A 26,519-nucleotide genomic window follows, 5' to 3' on the forward strand; every position below is an offset into this window, starting at 1 on the left:
CTATAGCAATTTTGCTTTCTGCTTTCTGATGTCTGTCTCTAGTTACTAACAATTGTGACAGGGTCCATCCCTGTACAGTTCCTGAGTTTAATGGGAATGCTTCCAAGCTTTCACAATTAAGGACACGCTGGTTTTGGCTTTTAACACTGTTTCTCTAAGGAACTTTCTGAAGGCACAGAGAATTTCACAATTCATTCTTCTTGAGTGTTATTTGTCCATGTTTATCAACAGGTCCTGTAGATTTTCTTCAGTGTCAAAGTACATCGTCAGCTTTAGCATTTACGTGATGATTCGGGAATAAGAAATAACAGACATCTATGACTCTGTATTTACATTGTGCTACTCTATAAATAATTCCTAACTACTCATCAAAATATTTAATCCACATTAAGTCCTTGCTCGATATAAAAAGGCAGGTATCTCAATTACAGATAGGAAAACTGACTAAGGAAAAGTGAGATAGGAAAAGATTATATATAATTCCGCCCACCCCTTTCTTCATTGCGGCACTTCTGTGAGTTAGAAATAAAATTCAGACCTCTGATTCCCAATCCAGAGTTTAAGGCACAAGAAAGCACCACGGCCTTCAGAGAATTTGGCAGATGCCCAACACGCAAAAGAAGCAGGCTGCCATCTACAACCTGCAGCTTCACAACGTTGTCTTCCAGACTCCGGAGAGCAGGCTCCAAGTTGGACTCCGGAGCTTAAAACATCTGAAATGCATCACCCAGCAGCCAGCGTCATAGGTTCATGCTCAGTGATACACGCTGGTGCCGACATTCTTCAGCCAATTAGAATTCCTTTCAGCTGCAATAGAGGTGAACACAGCTGGAATGACAGAGCTGGGCGCATCCCCAGGCGCACTGATTGTCCCTTATTTAAGCCTTGTTCTAAAACAATAAAAGGGTTTTTTTTTTCCTTTAATCCAGAAATATGGAAACAACATTCCACTTAGTTTAAATATCTAAGCGGATTAAATTGCATGGGTAGACACAACTAATTGCAACATTTTTAAAAGATACGCCGATGCACATGGCTGTGAGCTTGTTCCTCCAACACAGCCCCGGCTCTTCTGTGACCAGAATGGCCTTAGGGACTTGGGTCAGCTAGAGTGAGAACGCGTGGGCAGCAAGCCAATTTAAGTCAGGGGCTTTCTCTCAATAAAATTCACTAATGAAACAACAGGCATACCAGTAATTTAAGTGATTTGGCAACCAAAACCCATATATTTTTTATTCTCTATTTGTTTAAAAATATTCAACCTCTAAAATGGTTTTGAAATTACCAAAATTTGACGCAGGTAAGAATCCTAAAAGTTCGGGTTTCTCAACCAGAAAATCAGAGCCTTGTGAGGCTATCAAATCATTTCATCTATTTCAGAAGGTTTTTTGAACTTCCCTTTTGCTCTTCTTAGCACGCAATAAAATGCACAGTTCAGCTGTTTTAACTTTCAACAAATGCCCACAAACACGTTACAAAACAGCCAGTCTGGTTAACTGGATCATTGAGCTGATGGTGAAATATTATGGGTCAGTCTTTCTTTGCTTTTTTTGATTCGTGAGGAAACACTCCTTCACAAGTGAGTCAGACCCCAGAACCTTGCCCTGCGCCCAGTGCCGCACGCGAGAACCTTACAGTTTGACCAAACTGAGAAAACGAAAATTTGTAGAAGAGAAGGAAAAACTCAAAGTGAGACACAACTTTCACAATTACAAAAATAGGAGTTCTGACCTCCGACAAACAGACTCGAAGTGAAAAATTCTAGTTTGATAAATCACAACTACTATAAAAACACCCATAGAAATAAAGTCTATGAACTGTTTCAGTTCTCAAGTCTGTCAGGTGGGTCAAGAAGATTAAAAAGAAAAAAAATTGATTTAAAAAAGGTTCTTCTTAATACACATGAGATTAAATCACAAGTAAAATCAATAATAAAACCTGTATTTGGCAGAATGTGATTTCTTTCTTTCTTTCTTTTTTTTTTTTGGTGAGGAAGATTGTCCCTGAGCTAACATCTGTGCGAATCTTCCTCTACTCTGTATGTGGGACACCACCACAGCATGGCTTGATGAGCGGTGTGTAGGTCCCCACCTGGGATCCAAACTTGCAAACCCTGGGCACCAAAGTAGAATGTGGGAACGTAACCACTACGCCACCAGGCTGGCCCCAGAATGTGATTCCCTTTACAGTATAATTGCAGTTTAAGTTTTGCAGTAATAGTTGATTTAACCCATCCTGCACTCTCCGAGAACGCAGCTCAGAGAAGTGCCTCGACCGTACCTTCATAAGCTTGAGGCAGACCATAAAGAAAACGTTACGAAAACTCAGGTGCAAAGCACGGCTAAAAACTGATGACTTGTTCCATCTTATGACAGTTATAGTTATTAAAGCTTCTGCCTGCCTTACGTAAGTCACATTCTTGGCTGGTAGAAATTGATGAAGGCAACACTCTTAACAGCTTTCTTAACCTTTCTTAAGAGGAACTTAAGTATTTTAGATGTATTAGGTCACCTCTTATTGGTCAATTAAAGTTATTAACAACTATTTCTCTGACTATTTCTCTCCAAGTTGCATCATCTGGATGCCAAAACACAAGTCAGCCTCACGGTACAGACGCTACAACTTTAAAAGTAGTCTCCATTGCCATTTGCTATCAAGAAAATTGTCTTCCCCACACTCTCCTTGGAATTAGAATTTCTCTCTTGACAATACGCAGTCATGCTCCGAAAGATAGAAAAACACAAGGAGGTCTGAGAGGATTTCAAGGCATAAAAGCACAGAAAGTTTAGGCACTTGGTATTTCAACTAACTGCTTCGCATCAGAATACAATTTAATGTGTTTGAAGAGTACTGTGGAACCTTCAGAGCTCAAAATTCCATTCTTTTACCCAAAGTGGCCTCAGGAACGTATCTGGGATTCATTTGTGTACCACATAAGAACAAAGTTTTTGCAAATCCTGCTTGAATTTAAAAGAAAAATGTTTCCAAAGTGTTTGAATTGCCAGCGAAGTCTCAAATGTCTGCGAGACAGTGCTCCCTAACAAAGACCACTCATTTTTGCACATACTCTGCCCGTGAACCTACCGAAACCTTTAACAACTATTTCCCTGCTAAAACAGCACAGGCATTGATTAAAATTATATTCTTTTAAATATACTCAAGTACTCTTCCACTATTTAGGCCAGGGGTCCAAAGCAGTTCAACACACTACCCAATAGTTTTCAAAACCAAAAGGGATTCCAAAGGAAGAAAAAAAAAGTCATAAGTGGAATCAATACACAAAATTAATGTTTGGCATAAATCAAACACAAGTGTTGTATTTTAACACAAATTTCTGAATATCAGGATTGACACTTAACAGAAAGGATCAGCACCTAATGATAATTTGGAATAAGTAGGCAGCCACATTGATAAATACTATAAGAAATAGAATTTGGGCCTGCCCAGTGGTGTGGTGGTTAAGTTCATGCTCTCTGCTCGGGTGGCCCAGGTTCGCAGGTTTGGATCCCAGGCACGAACATACACACCAGTCATCAAGCTGTGCTGTGGCGGCGTCCTATATACAAAATAAAGGAGGATTGGCACAGATGTTAGCTCAGGGCCAATCTTCCTCACCAAAAAAACAACAAAACTTAAAAAAAGAGACAAAGAATGTTATAATGGAGTTGAAATCTCATTTTATATTAGCAAACGGAGACCCGCAAAGGTTAAAGAATCTGTTCCTTATCATGCACTTAATGGTAAATCCGACTGGAATCAAGGCTCAACTCTAAAGCCAATATTCTACTCACCATCAAATATAGCTGTGGCCCCCAAAGTTCTAAATGCTCTCTGGCAACTCCAACGTTTTCATACTTTGCACTGAATTACACTCTGCGTGGTATTCACTGACTAGTTAGACTATCCCTTACTTTTAAAAATCATTTTTTTGAAATATCACACGTGGAAATAAACTCTGAAACCTGTAATAAAAGTGTACAACTTTTGAAAGATGGGGACCCAATGTGCCAGAAGTGAGGGGAATCCAACTTCCCCTGATGACCTTAAAGACGAGGCAGAAACCCATTCCATCTTCAACAAAATATCTACTTCCAACGTTTCCACTTAAATTAACGTTCAACAGACAAGTGGCATTACGTTCGTCCACAATCGCCACTAAACGCAACCCTTATGACCACACTCACGGATCCTTTCAGATCGTTAATAACACCAACTGAGGGAAAGGGGAGCGGTGTTTCAGAAGGAACGCTCACCACCTGATCCTTCAGTATCAAATGCCACCCCAAACTCTTGAAAGCACTCTGCATCTACGACTTCTAAATTCGTGAATCCAAAAATAATTCTGGAGGACAAACCAAGCCCTCCATTTCACGAGAAAATGGCCCGCGCCCAGACCTGCCAGCCTGAATTAATACATTTACACCTGAACACAAACACTGTAATTAAAACCTATTCCTTCTAAAACATTAATCACATTTCTACTCGAACTCACAAAATCAGTTACTTCTGCTTTTAACAAGAAAACTGAAACCAATCTGATGTCAATTATAGATTACTTTGTAAATGAGAACCAAATTAAAGGTGCCAGTAATTAAAGTTTTACAAGCGTTGCAAAGTCAAAAACGTGGCTTTTATGCAACCATAAAAATAACAATGTACAGACATAGTGAGAAGCGTTTCCCACCAGCCCTGGAAGAAAGGGTTCTGGCTCTCCAGAAGCAAAGATCCCTGGGATATGCCTGTTTCTTTGCAAAACCAGGGTCTGGGTTTGAATCCAAATCATCATCTGATATGATCCTATTATCCGATCATAACCTGCTCTGACATCTTTATACCAAAAAAATTATAACACCTCTCTTGACACAAAAATTGGATCATGCAACAACTATGACTTTCAAAGGAAATTTTAGTTTGAAAACAATCACCCACTGTTGTTTTCAGAGATTTTACAATGACTTAGGGCTACGCATCTGCCATAAAAGTGTCCCCAGTGCTTATTCTCTCTTTGAAAGGATCTGACCAGACTCTGGCTTTGGAGTCCTCACCAGACCCGCCACTGAACAGAAAAATCCAGGGGGAAACCCCTGCCGGGGATTAGCCCGAACTTTGTGTTTCCTTTCCGGAGCTGGAAATATTTGAGTTTGGAAAGTCCCCCAGCAGAACCGTATTCGCAACACTACAGTCCGGCCTCAGGTACGAGTTTAAACCGGGAGACGGGGCAGCAGCAGCCCCGTGGCACTGACGACAGGGAGAAAGGGCAGACGGACGAGGGTGCAGACTGGTCCAGGCCCTCCGAAGCCCGCTAGCGAGGGCCACCTCCAGCAGACACATGAGCATCTACACACGCCCAAACCACCACGTCGCAGGCCCACGGCAGAGCTTCGCGCTCACCCTTGAAGGTGGCACTACAGAGCCACCTGGAAGACACGGGCATTTCATTGAAGACTAAACGAGAGGGAATCCAGGAGCCTGCGTTACGGCAGCTGCCAAAGCCTCCAGTGTGCAAGGGGCGGGGGTAGGGGGATCAGCGCCTAATCCTGGGGCTCAAGGATGCTGGGCGGTGGGGGTGAAAAGGGAAGAGCTGAAGCGGCACAGTCAAGAGCGAACAGCAGCCTGGCCGCAGAGGAAGGAAGTGGACCAGACTGAAGAGGTCTGGACCGGAGGGGAAGTGAGGAGAACAGGACCGGGAGAAGCTGCGAGATAGGATTGAGGAATTCGAGACTGAAGGAAAGGGTGGAGGCCGCGAGGCACAGGCGAGGGGGCGGGGCTGGGAGATAAGCGGGGGCGGGACTAGGTCGAAAATGAGGGGCGGGGCTTAAGGGGGTAAAAGTGAGAGGGCGGGGCCGGGGGAGAAGAAAGGGGCGGGGCCAGGAGGGGAGAAGCGAGGGGGCGAGGAGGGTACGGAGAGGAAAGCAGGAGAGAGGATGGGGGAGGGGTGAGAAGAGGGGGGCAGGAGGGAGAAGCGAGGGGGCGGGCAGGGAAGCGGGGGAGAGAAAGGGAAGCAGGAGAGGATGGGAAGGTGGTGAGAAGCGAGGGGCGGGGCCAGGAGCGAGGGGCGGGGCCAGGAGGGGAGAAGCGAGGGAGTGAGGAGGAGGAGGAGGAGGAGAGGGAGGGGAGCGAGAAGGATGGAGGGGGTGAAACGGAGGGGGGCCAGGAGGGGAGAAGCGAGGGGGCAAGAGGGAGGGGGGCCAGGAGGAGGATGGAGGGGAGAAGCGAGGGGGTCAGGGGGAGGAGAGGGAGGGGTGCAGGAGAAGGATGGAGGGGGTGAGACAGAGGGGCCCAGAGGGCAGAAGCGAGGGGGCGGGGCCGGGAGGGGAGAAGCGAGCGGGCAGGAGGGGGGAGAAGGAGGGAAGCGAGAATAGGGCGGATGGGGGGGGTGGTGAGAAGCGAGGGGGCGGGGCCGGGAGCAGCGAGGGGGCGGGGCCGGGAGGGAGCGGCGAGGGGCACTGGCCGAGGGGGTGACGAGGTCCTGGGACAACGGCCGGCGTGGGGGGAGGGCCACCTCCCCGGGGCGCCCTGCGGGAAATTCCGGGGCTGCCCGGGGGCCGCGCGGGGTGCGAGTGGGCGCCGGGGGGGCGCGGGGGCCCCCAGCCGGCCGTACCTGTCAGACGGATCTTGATGCTCGAGCCGTTCCTGCGCGTCCCGGGGTTCGACATCTCCCGCCAACGATCGGGCAGCCGCGGATCCAGCGCCGCCGCCCCCCGGCCCGGCCCGGCCCGGCCCCGCCGCCGCCGCCGCCGCCGCCGCCTCAAGGTTACGGCTCCGGGCTGGGCGCCGGGGTCCGAGCCGGGACACAAACTCCGCGGCCCAGGCGTCCGGGCGGCGGGCGGATGGTCGAGCCGGGGGATGGCCGCTCGCCCGGCACCCCCGACCCTCACTCGCTCCCAGCCCAGCCCAGTCCGGAGCCGCCGCCGCCGCCGCCGCTGCCGCCGCTGCCGCCTCCACCAGCACCTCAGAGCCGGACGCCCGCCGCCCTCGCTGCTTCCGCCGCCGCCGCCGCCTCCCGGAGCCGCGCGCGCGCCCGCCGCCGTGCCGGCCCGGCCCTGCGCGCGCCCTCGCCGTGCGCCCCCGCGCCTTGCGTGCGTGCGCGCCCCCGCGGGCCACGTCGGGAGGGGGCCGCGCCGCGCCGCTGCGTCGCCCGCCCAGCCTCGGGCGCGCGGGGTCTGGAGCGTGTGGCCCGGGCTTCCCGCCTCCTCCCGGCGGAGGCGGTGCCGGGCGCGGGCGGCAGGCGGGCGGCAGGCGGGCGGGGCTGGGGCGGAGCGCGCCCGGTCGCCCTCGTCCTCGCCGCGTCCTCCGAGGGGCGCGATTTGCGGATGCGGACGCTGAGGGTCAGAGAAGGAAATGGATTTTCCAGGTCTCCCTGTGACTCAGGGCTCCGGGTTCCTGCTGCCTCCCGACGGGAGCGCTGCGAGAGCCCGTGGCCTGTTGCACACCGAGCGCCGTGCACGAATAGGCGTGCAATACCTTGTTTTTCGTGAGTGAAGAACCTTTAGGGAATTCGATTTCGAGGGAGGGACTTCTCAAAGAGACAAAGTCCCCTAGAGGTGCGTTCTGTGCAACTAGTGCGCTCGGTTGACCCCTAACGAAGTTGCCATGATCGCAGGAAGTGCCATATATGGACACGGTAAACACGATGCGAGAAAAGGATACGGTTGAGAGGTAGCTGAGACGTTTGTGATTATCCAGTCTGCATAAAATTTAACCACCCAAACAAAAAGGCAGCTTTGCGGCCTGTGTTTCCCTGCCTGCTGCTGACATTTCTCGTCTTCCCGGAGTTGCAGGGTAGAACTGAAAGCTCGTTCTGCTTTCTCCAGCAAACAAACTCCTCTCTTTGTTAACCTGTCACAGAGAGGGAAAGCGGGGGTTGTTTGTCATATTTGTTTTTGACCAACTACCCAATTCTTTGAATGCCTTTATTTGGTTTGTGTCCTAGGAAGACTAGGCTCTGAGCCATTGCAGCCGTCCGCTGCGTCTGGGGGCCTTCCCTGGGGTCGTGGTCCTCAGAATAGAGCCCTCTCCCCAGAGTCCCTTGACATGCCCGCCTGCCTCAGGCTGAGCCCAGTGAAAGCAGACTGTCTCCTGGGCTGGACTCAAGGCTGCCCCTTGGAGCCTCGACCATTTAAATCAAAGGACAGGCCTAGATCGTTTCCAGGGCCCCTTCCAGCTCAGACTTCCGATGATTCTAGTGACATATCCAAGAATACAAGCTATGTCTAAGCAACACAGCAGTAGATCCGGAATCCAGCTGTTTCTCTTCGTAGGTGACTGTCACTGAGAGTGAGTGCCTGGGTCTGAATAAATCCATTTGGAATCTCCATCACCCCCAAGTAATCTGCATTCTCCTTTCAGTCCAGTGGGTAGTTCTCTCTCCTCTTTATTCCCGTATTCAAGAAGTCTCCTCTCTAAACCAGACTAAACATCGTTATCTCTACTTACCTGAGTGCTGGCCCCGCTTCTGGTCCCCAGCTGTTTCTGACCTAACCTTTCATTTCTTTTTTTTTTTTTTTTTGGTGAGGAAGATTTGCCCTGAGCTAACATCTGTTGCCAATCCTCCTCTTTTTTTGCTTGAGGAAGAATACTGTGAGCTAACATCTGTGCCAATCTTCCACTTTCTATGTGGGATGCCTCCCTGGCATGGCTGATGAGTGGAGTAGGTCCACACCCACTACCCGAACCCACAAACCCCACGCTGCTGAAGTGGAGCATGTGGAACTTTAACCTCTCGGCCATGGGGCCGGCCCCCAAACCTTTCATTTCTTAACCTCATTGTTTTCTTACCTGCCTAGATGTCTGGACCTTCCTTTTCTGGATTGTTTCCTCACGCCCAAGTCAGGAGGTCACTCCTGGAGGTTACTGAAAGGCATTTCGTTTACTCATTAACAACTAATTGCTGTTGTCATTTCACTGGATACACCTGACGATGTCTTGCAACACAGCCTACACAAGGAGGACCTTCCTAAATGGAAGCTAGTGTTTTATTCATCAGCAAACATCAGCCAGCTACCATGCGGCTAGGGACAAGGAGCACAAAATAAGTGACAGCTACAGCTTTTCACAGCTACAGTTAACTGGATGAAACAGACATGAACAACCGACAATGATACAGTGATGGAGAGAAATGGGGAGATCTCAGAAGAGTCACAGAAGACCTTGATCTAGGGTTCCAGTTTGTTGGGCAAAGAGATGGGGAAGGACATTGCAGACAGAGGGAACAGTGTGTGCAAAGGCATGAAAACGAATGTATTTTCTAGCACAGTTTTCAGTGTAAGTGCAGTCACATAGCTGCTCTATTTTCTGTCCTTACATCTTATTCCATTAAAAGTTGGTAAAGATGGTAAGAAGATACTTGCCCACTTAAAAGTCATCAGGCACTATTTTGTTCTAAGGCCGTGGGCCAGCCCTTATATTGAACTTAAGGTGTACCTTGATATCCCTTTCATCGTGTGTCGGATCCGTCAAAAATACTATCTTCTAAAGCGATCTGGAACAAATAGATGGGAAATTTCAAACAACTCTGCAGAGACAAGAGATGAAATTCGGTGAATCTCTTTAAGTATCCTCTTTGCCATGACTTTACAAAGAGCAGTTTTGACCCTGCTCTCTACATAGGACCTGGCAGCTGATTTTATTTCTCCCGAATGTATCACTTCCTTGTGTCAGTGTTATTGGGCATTTGAAACATTTTTCTAGTGGGGAAAGAAAATCTCTGTTTGGATCTGACTGCAATAGTTCTTAACCTGTTTTTGAGCCCCAGACCTCTTTGGAGAATCTGATGGAAACAGTGGAGCCTTTCCCCAGAAAAACTCATATGAGGAAATACACACCAAATTTTACGTCTGGTTTCAGTGGATTCGTGATCTGAAACCAATTTGTGGATCCTGTAAGGTCCCAAAGCCCCTAGCTTGAGAACTCCTGATCTAAAGGAAATGATCAAGCAAATGACATTGGGAATGTCCCCTCTGTATTTGCTGAGGAGCCAGCACAGTAGCACCCCTTCTGAAGGCAGCGGCTATGCTGCAAAGAGGGCAGCTATGACCCACACAGACCCACGCTCTACCCTGACTCCACCACATTACCTGCTGGTGCCAGAGCAAGTTAATTAAATTCTCCAAACCTCACTTTGCTCATCTGTAAAATGGAGATAATAATGCCTCTCACCCAAAGTTAGTGGTTTGAATGGAAAGTTAGAGGTTTAAATTACATCGTGGATATAGATTTAGCAGTCCAATACAGCAGGCACTCGGTAAATGGTAGTTCTTATTAGTATGTGTAAAATGCGTGTGCAAGTCTTTGCTCCAACACCTACGAGTGCTATTCCCCTAGGGAAATGTTTGGGATATTGCGCTGGGGATTTCTGGGGGGGAATGGACAGCTATAACAAATAGCCCTTGAGAGCACATTGCTCACCTGAGCTGGTGCCTCTGAGGCCAGTGGCCAGATCAGATTAACCTTTAAGGTCTCTTCTACATCTAGGATCAAGGCTTCCATTGCTTTTCACCTGAACGTGAAGTTTTTAAAACAATTGGATGTACAAAAGTGTGATTAATTAGTACATTTATTTATTCTTTTATGCCCAGAAGCCTTCAGGATCTTCCTCTGAATTACAACCTAAACAATAATACCAATATGCAAGTCTTACCATATTATTATCATTTGTGAGTTCATTGCTCGTTTTTTTAAATTGAAATTTGTATGGAGATCATTGTTGATTCACGCGCAGTTGTAAGAAATAATGCAGAGCAATCCCTTGTACACTTTGCCCACTTTCCCCCAACGGTAGCATTTTGCAAACCTGTAGTATACTATCACAACTGGGATACTGACCAGGATACAGTCCAATGATGTTCAGATGTTCCCAGTTTTACTTGTACTGATTTGTGTGTGTTTATTAAGTTCTATACAGTTTTAATTCCTGTGTTGGTTCAACTATTCACCGCCACAGTCAGAACACGGGACAGTCCCAACCCCCCATGGATCCTGCCTGTGGCTCTTTTATAACCTCACCTTTTGCCCCGCCCCCAACACCCGGTGACCACTAATCTGTCTTCTGCTTCTACAGTGTTTTCAGTTCAAAAATGTTACATAGATGGAATCAGACAGAAAGTAATCTTTTGGGATAGGCATATTTCCCTGGAGAGTCATCCAAGTTGTTACATGGATCAATAGTGTGTCCCTTTTTGTTACTAAGTAGTATTTCATAGTATCAATGCATCCCAGTTTGTTTCAAGGAAACCTGAGCTAACTCCAGTTTGGGGCTATTACAAATAAACTACTGTGAACATCTGTGTACAGCTTTTTATGTGAACACAAGTTTTCATTTCTCTGGGATAAGTGCCCAAGAGTGCAATTGCTGAGTCATATTAGAAGTTACATGTTTAGTTTTACAAGAAACTGCCAGACTATCTTCCAGAGTGGCTGTAGCATTTTACTTTCCTACCAGCAGTGTTTCTCACCATGCTTGTCAGCATTTGGTGTTGTCACTATTTTTCCTTTTAGCCATCCTGGCAGGTGTGTAGCTGTTTCATAGCTGAGGAGTTTTTTGAGATATAGATTATTTCTTGAAATATATGTAGCCAGGTAATTAGGGACAATTCTAGAAAAATAATTCTAAAGTCTTTTTTTTTTTTCTTTAAGATTGGCACCTGGGCTAACAACAGTTGCCAATCTTCCTTTTTTTTTTTAAAGGATTGGCACCTGGGCTAACAACCGTTGCCAATCTTTTTTTTTTTTTTCTGCTTTATCTCCTCCAACCCCTCCTGTACACAGTTGTATATCCTAGCTGCATGTCCTTCTAGTTGTGGGATGTGGGATGCTGCCTCAACGTGGCCTGAGGAGCAGTGCCATGTCTGCGCCCAGGATCCAAACCCTGGGCCGCCGCAGCGGAGCGCGCAAACTTAACCACTCGGCCACAGAGCTGGCCCCTAAAGTCTTTCTTTAAAGATCCTAGTTGAACCCCACAGTCTATGTCCAGATACAACTAAGGTCATCAGTGAAAATGAGGAAATTGAAGTGCTATTATTTATTTAAAATGTAATTTTGTTTATAGAGTAGTTCCCACTTTATTTATTATCCTAATTTATTATCCTAATAAAAGTAATTAAGGCACTATTAAGAATATGAGAAGCTCAACGTTAAAATGCAGACATGGGGGCTGGCCCCGTGGCCGAGTGGTTGAGTTCGCACGCTCCGCTGCAGGCGGCCCAGTGCTTCATCGGTTTGAATCCTGGGCGCGGACATGGCACTGCTCATCAAACCACGCTGAGGCAGCGTCCCACATGCCACAACTAGAAGGACCCACAAAGAATTATATACAACTATGTACCGGGGGGCTTTGGGGAGAAAGAGGAAAAAATAAAATCTTTAAAAAATAAATAAATAAAATAAAATGCAGACATGACAATTTTACGGCAAATAAACAAAGGAGAGGTCTAGGCCTTTGGTCTACTACTCCTTCAAGGTTTTATGATTGTCGTTGGTCCAGCAAAATAAGATAAAAAATTCTCCAAATTCTTTGTATCGCATCTATAATACATAAGCAACAATAACCGGGGAAATCAACGAGCCAAAAGAAATCCCAGGTAAGACCCCGAATCATTGTTTACCGGCTAAATATTTTTGCTAGTTTTTGGCCAGGGTTGGGGAAAGCTCCACTATCTTCTCGGCCGGTGGCTCTCAAAAGTGTGGTCACTGGAGCAGCAAAGTCACCTGGGGACTGTTAGAAATGCAAATTCTCAGGCGCCACCCCACACTTACTGCAACGGAAATTCAGGAGGCGGGCCCAAAAGCTTGTGTTTGAACAAGCCTTCCAGGCGATTCTGACACAGGCTTGTGTTTGAGAACCACTGTGAAAGGCATCTAGTTACCTTTCTATTGGCCTAACTAAAGGAAGAGAGCCGTGATGCGCAAAATCCAAAATGAAGGTGTTTTGGCCAGAATGTTAAAAACAACTCTCAATAGGGGCTGGCCCCATGGTGCAGTGGTTAAGTGCGCATGTTCCGCTTCTCCGCGGCCAGGGGTTCGCCGGTTTGGATCCCGGGTGCGGACATGGCACCGCTTGGCACACCATGCTGTGGTAGGTGTCCCACATAGAAAGTAGAGGAAGATGGGCACAGGTGTTAGCTCAGGGCCAGTCTTCCTCAGCAAAAAGAGGAGGACTGGCAATAATTAGCTCAGGGCTAATCTTCCTCAAAAAAAAAAACTCTCAATAACTTAAGCAAAAATGGGATATATTAGATGAACTTCAGGGGCTCCTAGAATCCTTGCTAGATTTTAAGCTAGACCATGGGTCGTGATCAACATATCTGAACAGCCAAGGAGCAGATTCTTTTATCAGAAACAGTATGGCCAGGGGCCGGCCCAGTGGCGTAGTGGTTAAGTTCATGTGCTCCGCCATGGCGGCCCAGGGTTTGCAGGTTCAGATCCTGTGCTTGGACCTACACACTGCATCCCACATATAAAATAGAGGAAGATTGCCACAGATGTTAGCTCAGGGACAATCTTCCTCAAGCAAAAAGAGGAAGATTGGCAATCGAGTTTAGCTTGGGGCCAATCTTCCTCACCAAAAAAAAAAAGAAAAGAAACAGTATGGCCAGGACTCAGCCCCTGCTCCCTGAGGAATTAATGCCATCTTTATTTACATTTCAAGATTGTAAGTTCTAGAAGGAGTTCCCTATTTGCTAAGTCTAGACCAGGCCTCATGCCTTGGCTGCCTGGGGACAGGGTGAAGGAAAGATGAAGCCCCTTTTACTTTTGTAGTGGGAACTGGGCCACTGCCTCCTGCCCAAACGACACACAGTAGGGCTTTCTCCCTAATAAGAAGAGAACTGAACAGCCCCCCAGTGGCTAACATCTGCCTCAGGAAGGTGACAGGGAAGGAGGGCCGCAGATCAACATTTCTTATAATTTGATTAAACCGATCCCAATAATTTAGAGTTCTGATTTTGATCCCCTGAGCGCACACTGACTCTAATGCGAAGACGGAGACAGCCTAATGAGAGGAAAGGCTGAAGGCTGTGATTTAAAACAAACTGGAAAATTCATGAATCACGCACTCTTGCATTAATTATCAGAGAAGAGCTGTAACAAGTGCCCATCTGTGGCAAGTATTAACCACAGTTTCTGCCAGCAAAGAGCTGACCCTGTTCCCCAGTCCGACAGATGCGCTGGACCCGTAACCAAATCAAGTCTCTCTGCATTCTGCACTGTGTTTAAATCAAACTCATCTTTCTGCCGACATCCGGCGAGGCTCTTATCTTACCCTGATTGTGCAAAAATAGAAACAAGTGCAGATGAATGTGCCAAAGATTCCCCTCGTCCCCAGAAAGGGGTGGGAGCTGAACCTCATTATTTAAAGGCATTAGTATAAACAAATTAAGTTAATTTGGGGTTCTGGTTTGTGTGAAGGAGGGATGCTATATAATTATTAGCTTCCATTCCTGCTTAGTGAACATTATAAAGATGTTGTAGGATGGCTATTTCAAGTCCAGGTTTGTCCCTCTTGCGGTGCTTGTCACAGCACTGTGCTGTGCTGATGGACGACACTTTGTCCATCTAGCCATCTCTCAAGCTTGCTCAATCTTCTGTCTGCTCAGGATCTCCCTGAATGAATGAGGTTTAGGCCACAGAATAGCTTGAAGACTTCCGTTTGTTTCTTCCCAGGAACCATACTTCAGAAAACACAATTTGTCATTTGTATGCACCGATTTATATTAGTTCGCTTTTCCTCTTTATTGCACGGGAGAATATTAAGCAAACATTTATTAAGAACCTTCAGTGTACCAGACAATGCACTAGGGTGCAGGAATTTTTTTTTTCTTGCTATTAAAAACCTTTTTTTGGGGGTCAGCCCCGTGGCTGAGTGGTTAAGTTCACACGCTCCGCTGTGGCAGCCTGGGGTTTCGCCAGCTCAGATGCTGGGCACGGACCTAGCACTGCTCATCAAACCATGCTGAGGTGGCGTCTCATAGATCACAACCAGAAGGACCTACAACTAGAATATACAACTACATACTGGGGGGCTTTGGGGAGAAGAAGAAGAAAAAAAAAAGCATTTTTATTGTGAAATATGACACACTTACAGAAAAATGAAACTCCAATATAGCCACCACTAAGTAAAGAAATAGGACATTGCCAGGCCCCAGAAGACCCCCGCCTTCTGCCTCCTGACTCCCCTCTCTCCCAGCCCCAGCCCAGGGTGACCTGACCACCCTCCTGAGTCAGTGTAGTCATTTCTTCGTTTTTATTCATAGTTTTATCAATTAAGTATGACTCCCTAAGCACACAGTTTTCTTTTGCCTGTTTTTGAACTTTCTATAAATGGAACCATCTGGTATGTACTATTTTGCATCTGTTATTTTTTTTTACTAAACGTTGTTTTTGAGATTCATCCATATTATTGTGTTGTGGACATAGTTCATTTATTTTTACTGTTTGTATGGTATTCTATTGTATGACTATGCCTCAATTTAGTTATCCACTCACGGACTTTCAGACTGTTCCAGTTTGGGGCTAATATGAACATTTTGTTAAATATCATTTTGACTAATATGAACATTTTGTTAAATTGCATTCCCTAATTTAGTTTTTTAGGGTATTACTTTGGCTATTTGGAATCCTCTTAGTGAAGCGCACGTTCAAGGTTTTGGGGGTTTTTTGTCCATTTTTCTATGGGATTGTCTGTCCTTCTTAATGATTTATAGGCATTCTTTATGGAGTTTGGACATGAGCTATCAGGGTTTTTTCCCTATTTTTTTTGTTGTGGCAAAATACACATAAAATGTACCATCTTAACCATTTTTAAGTGCACAGTTCCGTGGTATTAGATACATTCATAATGTTGTGCTACTGTCACCACCATCCATTGCCAGGACTCTTCATTTGTCAAACTGAAACTCTGTCTCTATTACTCACTCGCTCCCTATCCCCCCTTCCCCAGCCCCTGGCAACACCCTTCTACTTTCTGTCTCTGTGAATTTGACTGCTCTAAGTACCTCATGTAAGTGGAACCGCCCAACACGTGTCTTTTATGTCTGGCTTATTTCGCTTAGCATGTGCTCGAGGTTCATCCACCTTGGAGCATGTGTCAGAATCTCCTTCCTTTTTAAGGCTAAATAATATTCCGTTGCATGGACGGACCACACTTTGCTTCTCCATTCATCTGTCCGTGGACACTGGGTTGCCTCCACCTTTTAGCTACTGTTAATAAAGCTGCTGTGAACGTGGGTGTATGAATGTCTCTTCGAGAGCTTGCTATCAATTCTTTTGGGAAGATACCCGGAAGTGGAATTCCTGGATCATACGGTAATCCTATTTTTAATTTTTGAGGAAACATCATGTTTTCCAAAGCGGTTATACCATTTGACATTCCTACTACCAGTGCACAAGAGTTCCAATTTCTGCACATCCTTGCCATCGCTTGTTATTTTCTGGTTTTTGAGAGTAGCCATCCTAATGGCTGTGAAGTGGTATCTCATTGTGTTTTCTTTTTGCTTGAGGAAGATTGGCCCTGAGCTAACATACGTGTCAATCTTCCCCTGTTTTGAATGTGGGATGCTGCCACAGCATGGCTTGATGAGCAGTGTGTGGGTCCGCACCTGGGATGGGAACTCGAGAACCCCAGGCCACTGAAGCAGAGTGCACAAACTTAACCACTATGCCAGCCCCCTCATTGTGGTTTTGATTTGTGTTTCCCTGGTGATTAATGATGTTTAGCATCTTTCCATGTGCTTTTTGGCCATTCGTATATCTTTGGAGGAATATCTATTCCAGCCCTTTGCCCATTTCTGAGTCAGGTTGTTTGGCAAGGACTTTTAAAAGGTGGGTTAGGTATGGTCCCTGCATTTTGTGGCTCACATCTAGTAGTGGAGACCATCACATAAGCAAATCATCAGAACAGCGTACAAATGAGAAGAGCTGGACCAAAGGCTTCCCTTTCTTGTGAATACCAATATAAGTGGGTTCAACTGCTTCACCTGGATGCCTATGGAAGGTGACTAGCTTGCTGAGCATTTTGGCCTCATATCTCAAGCAGCAAGTTTCTAAAGAGGTTCAAAAATTGGCTGTGATAAGGACTGGCCAGGTGGCATAGTGGTTAAGTTTGTGCACACCACTTAGGCGGCCTGGGGTTCACGGGTTCAGATCCTGGGTGTGGACCTACATACCACTCATCAAGCCATGCTGTGGCAGTGTCCCATATACAAAGTAGAGGAGAATTGACACAGATGTTAGCTCAGTGACAGTGTTCCACAAGCAAAAAGAGGAAGATTGGCAACAGATGTCAGCTCAGGGCCAATGTTCTTCACCAAAAAAAAAAAAAAAAAATAGCTGTGATTAATTCAGGAACATCACCAATTTAAATACACTTGGTATGTGTGCTTGATAACTTTCTCATAAGACAACACCCAACCTTTGCTTTGTAAAAGGCTTGATGAAGTAAGTCAGATGGAGAAAGACAATTCCCATATGATTTTATTCATGTGTGGAGAATAAACAAACACACAGATATAGAGGACAGATTGGTGGTTACTAGAAGGGAGCTGGGGAGGGTGGAAGGGGTAAAGGAACACACGTGTACTGTGACAGATGGCAACTAGACTTCCGGCGGTGAACACAGAGTAGTATACAGTATACAGACTTCTGTAGTATACAGAAGTCCCACCAGACGTACACCTGAAATATGTATGCTATAAACCAATGTTACCTCAATTTTAAAAAAAAGAAAAGAAAGAAATAAAAAGTTTAAGCAGTTTTTCTCGACAAGCCACATTTATTTCTGCAGTGAGTTTTCATCTTAGGTTGTCACTTAGAGGTCTCATCAATGTAGATGCTGCAATTTGCTCGGAGGGCAAAGTCCGTGATGTCTTAACTGAACTCAGGACAGGGCTGCCTGCCTCTCTTTGGCAAGGGAAGGTCCTCGCAATCAAACAGGAAAACTTTTATTTTCAGTAAGGCAAGTCCTAGCTGCAAGGAAAACTACTTACTACGGTTGAATGTACGGGTTATAGTTGGTTTCTCAACTCATTGATGAAAATTAAGAGACTTGACTGTTAATCGATATCCTGCATGGAATATTTTGATAATTACGGGCTGGTCTGAGAAGAAGGCTTCTCTTGGAAAAAGGGTGGGGCCGAGTATCATTAAAGATGTTTCGTGGAACCCATTGGACTAACGCCTCCTTCGCCTGAAGGAGTTGCCACTCCCTGAATGCCATCCTTTGTGGAATGATTCCCATATAAGTGGAAGGGAAAAAGGGCTGTCAGGGGATTGCTGCCTGTGATGAATGACTTAGGAAAGCTGTGAACCTGCCAGGTGCCTGGAATCTAGTATTTGGGTAGCACTGGGTTGTTTTGCCAAAGAGCTATTTCTCTAATTGGGAAGAATTGGCCTAGAAGTTCAAAAGAAAGAGTTACTGCCTTGACCCTAGGTCACTTAGATTAGCAAATTCCTGGGGTTTTGATAAAAGAGGAGTACCTGTAGTTAGGAAGCCAGATTTATGGCCGTGGGCAAAAAGAAAGCCTGTGTCTACAGTATCCCAGGGTTATTAGGGTGGGGATGCTTCTTGGAAATCCTTGTAGAGAAGTCCCATAAAAATCGCTTTCAAGCCTCGGGTGGATTCTGATTTCTTGATCACCCAGACATTCCTTTCCGCACCTTTCCTCAAAGCTAGACACATGCCAGGAACTGTTTAACAGTCATCAGAGTTTCCTTCCGTCAAAATGCACACAGGACTGAAAGCGCAAGGCATCTAAGGACCAGGGTGAACCCAGAGCCATTACCGCCCTGGCAATCTCCACGTTAGGGCTGCAACCTGAGCGGATCTGGCGTCAGCAGAGCGGGCTTAAATACCGCCCTATTTTCTGGCTGGGTGATCATGAGTAATTCCCTAAAATGTCTGAACTTCCCTTTCTTCATCTATAAAGTAGATATAACACATCATACTGTTATTATAAGCATTACTGCTATGTAAGATGATGTCTGTGAAAATACTTTATAAAAGTGTCACATAATGATTGCTCTTAATCCGGGGCTATTTGGATCTAAACCTGCAGCCTGCCAGAGAGAGACCTCGGTTCCTTCATGTATTTACTCAACTGAATGTGCAGGTAGTGACCAGAACTTTACAAATAATAAAAGTTCTCGTAATTTTTAATAATTGTTAAATGTTATGATCCCCCTCAAAAAAGCCACTGTAAATGTTGTCTAAACAATCACATTTCTCAAAGACGAGCACAGCGATATGGAATATTTTCCCATTTATGATTCACCCAAACTGAGTGAAGGCGTGTTTACTTTAGAGAGAAGCTCGCAGGCGGAAAAGCCTTTTTATTACTCGTATCACCCAAGTCATCTCTCATCTTTCAGTGTATGTACTCATGCTTCAGGGATGCAGGAATCAGATCTGTATGCATGTAATATACCATGAGACTACACAATTCTAATGTCTTCGAGATTTTTAAATTTTTTTAAATTTTATTTTTTAATTCGCCATTTTATTTTATTTTTTGAGGAAGATTAGCCCTGAGCTAACATCTGCTGCCAATCCTCCTCTTTTTCTTCTGAGGAAGACTGGCCCTGAGCTAACATCCATGCCCATCTTCCTCTACTTTACATGTGGCATGCCTACCATAGCATGGCTTGCCAAGCAGTGCCATGTCCGCACCCAGGATCCGAACCAGCGAATCCTGGGGCCGCCAAAGCGGAACGTGTGCACTTAACTGCTGCAACACCAGGCCAGCCCAGAGATATTTTATTTTTACTTATTACTAAAAAACTACCAGTGACAAAATTGGGATGCCCTTCTATTCTATCTCCCAGCCAGAGGTCAGCAGTTTGGTGAATATGCTCCCAGAATCTTTTTCCTTACATATATTACCAGATATATAATGTTCTTTTTTTTAATTAATTTTTTTAAAGATTTAAGTTTTTTTCCTCCCGAAAGCCCCCTGGTACATAGTTGTGTATTTTTAGTTGTGGGTCCTTCTAGTTGTGGCATGTGGGACGCCGCCACTGCATGGCCTGATGAATGGTGCCATGTCCACGCCCAGGATTTGAATCGGCAAAACCCTGGGCTGCCAAAGCAGAGCACGCAAACTTAACCACTCGGCCATGGGGCTGGCCCCAATATTCTTATAAATAATAATATATACACACTGGTATTTCTTGATTCACCAATTTAAGACATCATCTGTTGGCTCCCCATTATGAAAGGTGAGGAGTTAGGTAGCTAACACTTCGTCCTCCTACCTTCGCTTTTGTAGTTACTATTTTCAGCTCTTTTATTTGTACTTTTAAGTAATTTTTTAAACCCGTGTTTGCTCTTCTATCAGCCTGTAACCCATGATCCCCTCCACATTAGATGAAGATATTGGTACCTCTATCTTCTGTCCCACTTCTCCTCTACACTCCCACTTTCATCTTTTGTCAGCTGAACTTTGACAATGTCAAAGACAGCATTCACATTCTCTTCTGCATGCAGACTTAACTTCCCGGTTTTGTCTGTTGGTTCCACGAGTTGGTGGTTTCAGAATCAAGACCAAAATCACACCACATTTTGGTTTGCTTCACGTCCTGTCATGAGTTTCTCAATTTTTGCCCTCTTGTTTCTTTTTTTTTAAGCCTTTTTTTTCCCTTTTTCTCCCCAAAGCCCCCTGGTACATAGTTGTATATTCTTCGTTGTGGGTCCTTCTAGCTGTGGCATGTGGGACGCCGCCTCAGCGTGGCTTGATGAGCAGTGCCACGTCCGCGCCCAGGATTCGAACCAACGAAACACTGGGCCGCCTGCAGCGGAGCGCGTGAACTTAACCACTCAGCCCCTGCCCTGTTGTTTCTGATTGCCTTACTTTCTTATTGATGGAAGAAACAGATTTATGTTTATTTCATCATGTCGTTAACCACACTTGGCCTCTTAGGCATTCTATTGCTCTGATCTATTTCACTCGTCTTGTTGAAGACATTCTGCCTGGAGTTCCCTGCCTTTCTGTTCTGATATGGGACAAACAGCTTTCCAGGTTTGCTACGCAGCTCTTATCCTGGGATTGTTTTCCTTAGACTTCTAGGTTGGTTCCACCATTTCTTGTATTTTATGTCTTTTATTTTGGCAGGGCATAGATTGTTTTCATCCTTTTTTGATGGCGTGCGTTCTCAAGTTGCTTACCTAAAAAGTATCTGAAAGGTAATCCTTCTGAGTTTATATCTGACAATATTATGATTAAATATGATTATGATGTGATCGTGTGCCTTATATAGCTATAGAATTCTAGGTTCTAAATAATTTCCCTCAGAACTTTGAAGGCATTATTCCACTATCTTCTAGCACTCAGTGTCCCCAAGAGAAATCTGATGTCAGTGATCTTGTTCTATTGTAGGTAACTTATTTTTTCGCTCTGGAAATTTTTAGGATCTTCTGTTTATTCTTTGTGTTTTGAAATTTCACAGCATTAAATGTAGGTATTCACCTTTTATTCGTTTTTTCTGCTGGGCCTTCAGTCAGTCCTTCAGCCTGGAGATTCACTTCCTTCAATTCTGATAAATTTTCTTCAAGAATGTCTTTCCCTGTGTTTTCTCTTTTGTCTTTTCTAGAACTCCAGTTACACAGATAGTGGGCTCCTGAAGTGGTCCTCTTATTTTTCTTCCAACTTTTTCATCTCTTTGTAATTTTCTGGTCTATATTCTGAAAGATTTCCTTACCTTTATCTTCTAACCATTCCCTTGGTTTTTTTTTTCTGGTAATAATTTAATTTCTGAGATTATTCCTGTTTCACAGCATCCTCTTGTTTCACGGCTGCAGTATCCTCTCAAGTCTGTTGAGAGTACGGAGTTATTTAATTTCCCTAGCTTCTCTGAATTATGTCTGCTTCTTCTGAGAACAGTTGTGTTCACTTGCCTTGGTCTTTTTCTTTCATCATGCTGGTTTTCTTCTTGTGCCTAATCATATTTAAGGATGGAGCCTGGGTTGATTTTTCTGGACAATTGGTTCAGATTTCTTGTATATACACATGCATGGGAATAGATTAGTAGACAGGGTGCCCTAAGGATGCGATAAAAGTTTTCTTGACTGGCAGGTAAGGAAGAAGAAAACCATCCTGATTCTTGATCTTTTGTATGTGACTTGTTTTTACTCTCTGGAAATCTGTAGGATCTTTTCTTTTACTAGACTTTTGAAATTTCACAAGATATGCTTTGACATAGGTTAGCTTTCATCCATTTTTCTGGGCCACTCATTGGATCCTTTAAATTTGGAAACGGGTTTCCTTCTGCTTTGAGAAATGCTCTTGAATTATTTCTTTGATAATTTTCTTCCCTGTTTTGTTCATTCCCTACTTCTGGAACTCCTCTATTCAGATTTCGGACCTCCTGGTCTCCAGGATTTACATAATTTCATCTGTTCTATGTTTTTATCTTTGTCATTTTGATCTACTTTGTGGGCGATTTCCTTATCTTCCAACCCTCCTGTTGAGTTGTTCAGTTCTACTATATTTTTCATTTCCAAGAATCCTTTTCCTTTTTGGACTTTGTAAAACAGCATCTTATTTTTGCATCACAGAAGCAGTATCATCTCTTATCTCTCCAGTATGCTAGGATTGCTCTTTATCTGACTTTCATTTCTTTGTGTGGTTTTTCTTCCAAATCCCCCACCACCCTATTTGTTTTTGTCTCTATTATGTCAGAGGCCTTTCTCAAACGTCTGGTGATTCTTGGTGCTTCTTGGTCTGCTCCTAGAGTGAGGTGCTAAAAAGCTGACCAGAAGCTCTGAGAGCCTGGGGAAACTGGGCCAGGTTGTTTCCTTGTGGAACCCACAATGTCAGTGTCTTTATGTCTTTCCTCTTGGGATGGTCAGATTTTCTAGGCAAGGATCTTCTCATCTCCTTCCTGGAGGATACACACCTGGATGGCAGCATTCCATTCACCCAGGGGGATGTAGGGGTGAGGAGGGCTCACGATTCCCAAAGTAATTTACTGAATCCCCCTGCATCCAGCGTGATAAATCTGCTTTCAACCTCGCCCAGTGGTTTCCAGTGCACACACCTTTTTCACCCAATCGAGAAAACCTTTGTTTACTGGTAGGAAGGGAAAGGGGCAGATGATCAGCTTCGTAGAATAAGAGGATATAATGGCTTCTTTTTAACTTTTAATTATGGAGAACTTAAATAGCCACAGGAAAAAAAAAAAAAACCAGAATAGTATAATAACCCCCCATGGACTATCGCTAGCCCCACAGCCATCATGACATTGTCAGTTCTGCCCCGTATCTCTCTCTTCCACTTCCCTTATCCCATATTACTTAGAAACAAATTCCAACCAACCTTTCATCTGTAATCATTCAGTACATATCTCTAAAAGGTAAGGACATTTTTAGTTAAATTAACCTTAATATGATTATTAAGCCTAAAAAAATAAACAATTCTTTAATATCAAAACTCCATCCGATGTTCAAATTGTCTCATGGCACGTGTTTTTATTTTTGCATTTGTTTGTTGCGATCAGAATACAAGTAAGGTCCACAGATTCTGGTTGGTTGATATATCTTTTAAGTCTCCCTTAATCTATAGGCTCCCCCATACATAATCTTTTAATTAGAATTTATTAGATGAAGAAACTGAGTTTTTTGTTCTGCAGAGTTTCTCACAGTCTGGATTTTGCTGATGGTAGCTCTGAAGTGTAGTTTAACATTTTTCTCTGTCTTCTGTATTTCCTGTAAGTTGGTAGTTGCATCTAGATGTTTAATTTCTTCTATCGTTCTATCTTCAAGTTCACCGATTCTTTCCTCTGTCTGCTTCCTTCTGCTGTCGAGCCCATCCAGTAAAGTTTTGTTATTGTATTTTTCAGTTCTGAAATTCCCACATGGTTCTTGTTTATCTCTATTTCTTTGCTGAGACTTCGTTGACCCTAGGCTATCATCTAAATGATGTCTTTTAAAATGCGAACATATGGGAGAGTGGCAGAGTGTGATAGTCAGCTTCCAAGGTTGCTCCCAATGATCTCATCTCCTAGTCTTCACACCCTGTGTGGCCCCTCCTACATCCTACCAGAATTAGCCTATGTAACCAGTAGCATATGGCAGGAGTGATGGTATATCACTTCTGAGATTAGGTTCTAAAGAACTATGGCTTCTGTCTTGGACACACTATTTCTCTCCCACACATATTCTCTCAGATCACTTGCTCTGGGAGAAGTGAGCTGCCCTGTGGTCAAGAGATTGAGGCAGTCTGTGGAGAGGCCCATGTGGTGGGGAGCTGAAGTCTCCAGTCAACAGCCATGGAGGAACTGAAACCTACTACCTACCACATGAGTGAGTTTAGAAGCATATTCTCCACCAGTTAAGCTTTCAGATGAGACTGCATTTCCAGTGGAAGCTCAAATGCAACCTCACGAGAGAGTTTGAGCCAGAACCACCAGCTAAGCTATCTGCAGATTCTTGGCCCACAGAAACTATACATAGTGATGTTTTTTGTTTTTGTTTTTTTAAGCTGTTAAATTTTGGGAAAACTTGTTATGTAGCAGATAATTAATACATCAGGATTTGTACCCAAGTCCCTGCTCTACCACTTGCTTAAAGATGCAGGACAAGTTGGATAACCTCATGAGCTCCTTTCTTTATTTGGAAATTGATGACCATTTTCACCTCACCTACTTTTCAGGGTTGTTATGAGTCTCATAAGATAAAATATCTGAAAACATTATACAATAATTTATCTAATCCAACTCCTTTATTTTACAGGTGAAAACCTAAAGCCCAAAGGAATGAAAAGAATTGACAGATAAGGCGCTAAGGAACAGAGGAATTACCTGACTCATCCAGGTTTCAACTATTTAGAGAAAGAGCCAAGACTGGAACCCAGAGCTGGTGACTCCAAGTGCAATTATTTTCCCCACTATGTCTAAAGTATCACCTGCTATTATCGTTAAACACGGCCACTCCGTGCGTCAGGAAAACAGACAGCAGGTAAATTATGGATTGTACGTGGGGAACCAAGAGAACTGCATTCCTTCTATGCTACATGACAAATCTAGGGTAAATGCAAGAGGATCAGAGTTGTTCCAGTTCAGCTTTTACACTGTAAAGCTGACAAAGAGCCGGTTCCTCCTTCCTTCTCTCTTTCTTGCTCTGCCAGTCATCCTAACATGATGAGTCCAAGCAATGGGCACCCAGCCAGAAAGTGAATAACACCATCTCTTTGCACCCAAACCATGTACAATAGGCAAATAGCTCCTTTTTTTAAAACCTTGCTAGACAAGTTGGTATCTGTATCTTTAAACTACGAATGCTCTTTTGTTATGCAATTTTAGTAAAGACTAGTTGACAGAGAGGAGAGAAAAGGCGGAGAGGATGTTGAACCAACAAGGTCAGACCATTTAGGCAACAATGACTAACCTCAGCGTTTCAAACTTTAACTAAGGTTTTTTTCCCCAAAGACTCTTTTTTCAAGATTGGCACCTGAGCTAACGTCTGTTGCCAGTCTTTTTTCTTCTTCATCTTCTTCTCCCCAACCCCTACCCCCAGTACATAGTTGTTCATTCTAGTTGTAGGCCCGTCTAGTTGTGGTATGTGGGACACCACCTCAGCATGGCTTGATGAGCGGTGCCATGTCCGTGCCCAGGATCCAAACCGGTGAAATCCTGGGTCACTGAAGCAGAGCGTGTGAACTTAACCACTTGGCCACAGGGCTGGCCCTCAAAGACGTATTTTTCTAAACCCCCTCACCTTCTGCCTTCCCCTCAACTTCAGTCTACTGATAGGGGAAAAAGTGACATTTCAAAATATTGAAAAAGAATCTGATCCCATTAGATAAAAAAAATATGTATACGTCAACTCAAACTGGAAGGAAAAATGCCAACATAAAAATAGTTGTGTTGGAGTGGTACAATCACCTCCTTTTCCATTCTTACATTTGCTTTTCATTTTTAAAAATATATATAATAAAACATACACCATATAGTAACATTTCATAAATATGTATTTTGACTTTATATTTTTCATATGAAATTTCAAATTTTATACAATGTCTATCTTGACAGAATAGGGTTTAATATAGCTTGGATTTAAATAACTAGTTATAGTTTAGCTTTATCACTATGTGCATCAGTTAAGATTCTTCAGTTGCAAGCAATAGAAACTAACTCTGGCTACTTAAACAAAGAGAGTATGGAAGAGTGCATAGGACCAAAAGGATGCCTTGGAGAAGCAGGCGGCCACTGAGAGCATCCACTCCACTGAGCGTCAGGCCCTGCCACTCTGGACAAATGCTCGCCAACTGTTTTTTTCTTCTGTGCTCAGTCCCTAAGATTCAGTCCTTGGAGAGTGAGATTTTGCTTGGCCAAAGGTGTGCCAAGCTAGGATGTCCTGAGCTGATGAACAAGGGAGAGACTTGAATGGGCTCTCCCAGGTCCCCCCATTTCCATGTGGGAGACCACGACACTTTGAGGATGCCATCCCGCCAACACAGCCCTCAGTTGCAGGCAGTTAAAGGAGATGAGATAGTGATTGGAAGGCCTAAGGTCCACCGAATGGTAGATTTGTTCTC

The 26,519-nt window shown here is 44.6% G+C and overlaps 1 protein-coding gene across 6 annotated transcripts in view; it reads right to left on the minus strand.

Annotated features, from left to right (window-relative positions):
* The window catches only part of SMURF1 (SMAD specific E3 ubiquitin protein ligase 1), a 112,786-nt gene extending 105,724 nt beyond the window's left edge, over positions 1-7,062 (minus strand). For 3 of the 6 annotated variants that reach the window (XM_023655297.2, XM_023655296.2, XM_023655294.2), the window contains exon 1: positions 6,602-6,805. In XM_023655297.2, the coding sequence (XP_023511065.1) occupies positions 6,602-6,656 (55 nt within the window). In that variant the 5' untranslated portion in view covers positions 6,657-6,805. Of the gene's footprint in view, positions 1-5,391; positions 5,743-6,601 lie in introns of those variants that run through there. The other 3 variants (XM_023655293.2, XM_070230727.1, XM_023655295.2) reach the window with 3 other exon arrangements.
* Between the last annotated feature and the right edge of the window lie 19,457 nt (positions 7,063-26,519).

Source organism: Equus caballus, chromosome 13 (assembly GCF_041296265.1).
Source record: "Equus caballus isolate H_3958 breed thoroughbred chromosome 13, TB-T2T, whole genome shotgun sequence".
NCBI classification, from domain to species: Eukaryota; Metazoa; Chordata; class Mammalia; order Perissodactyla; family Equidae; genus Equus; species Equus caballus.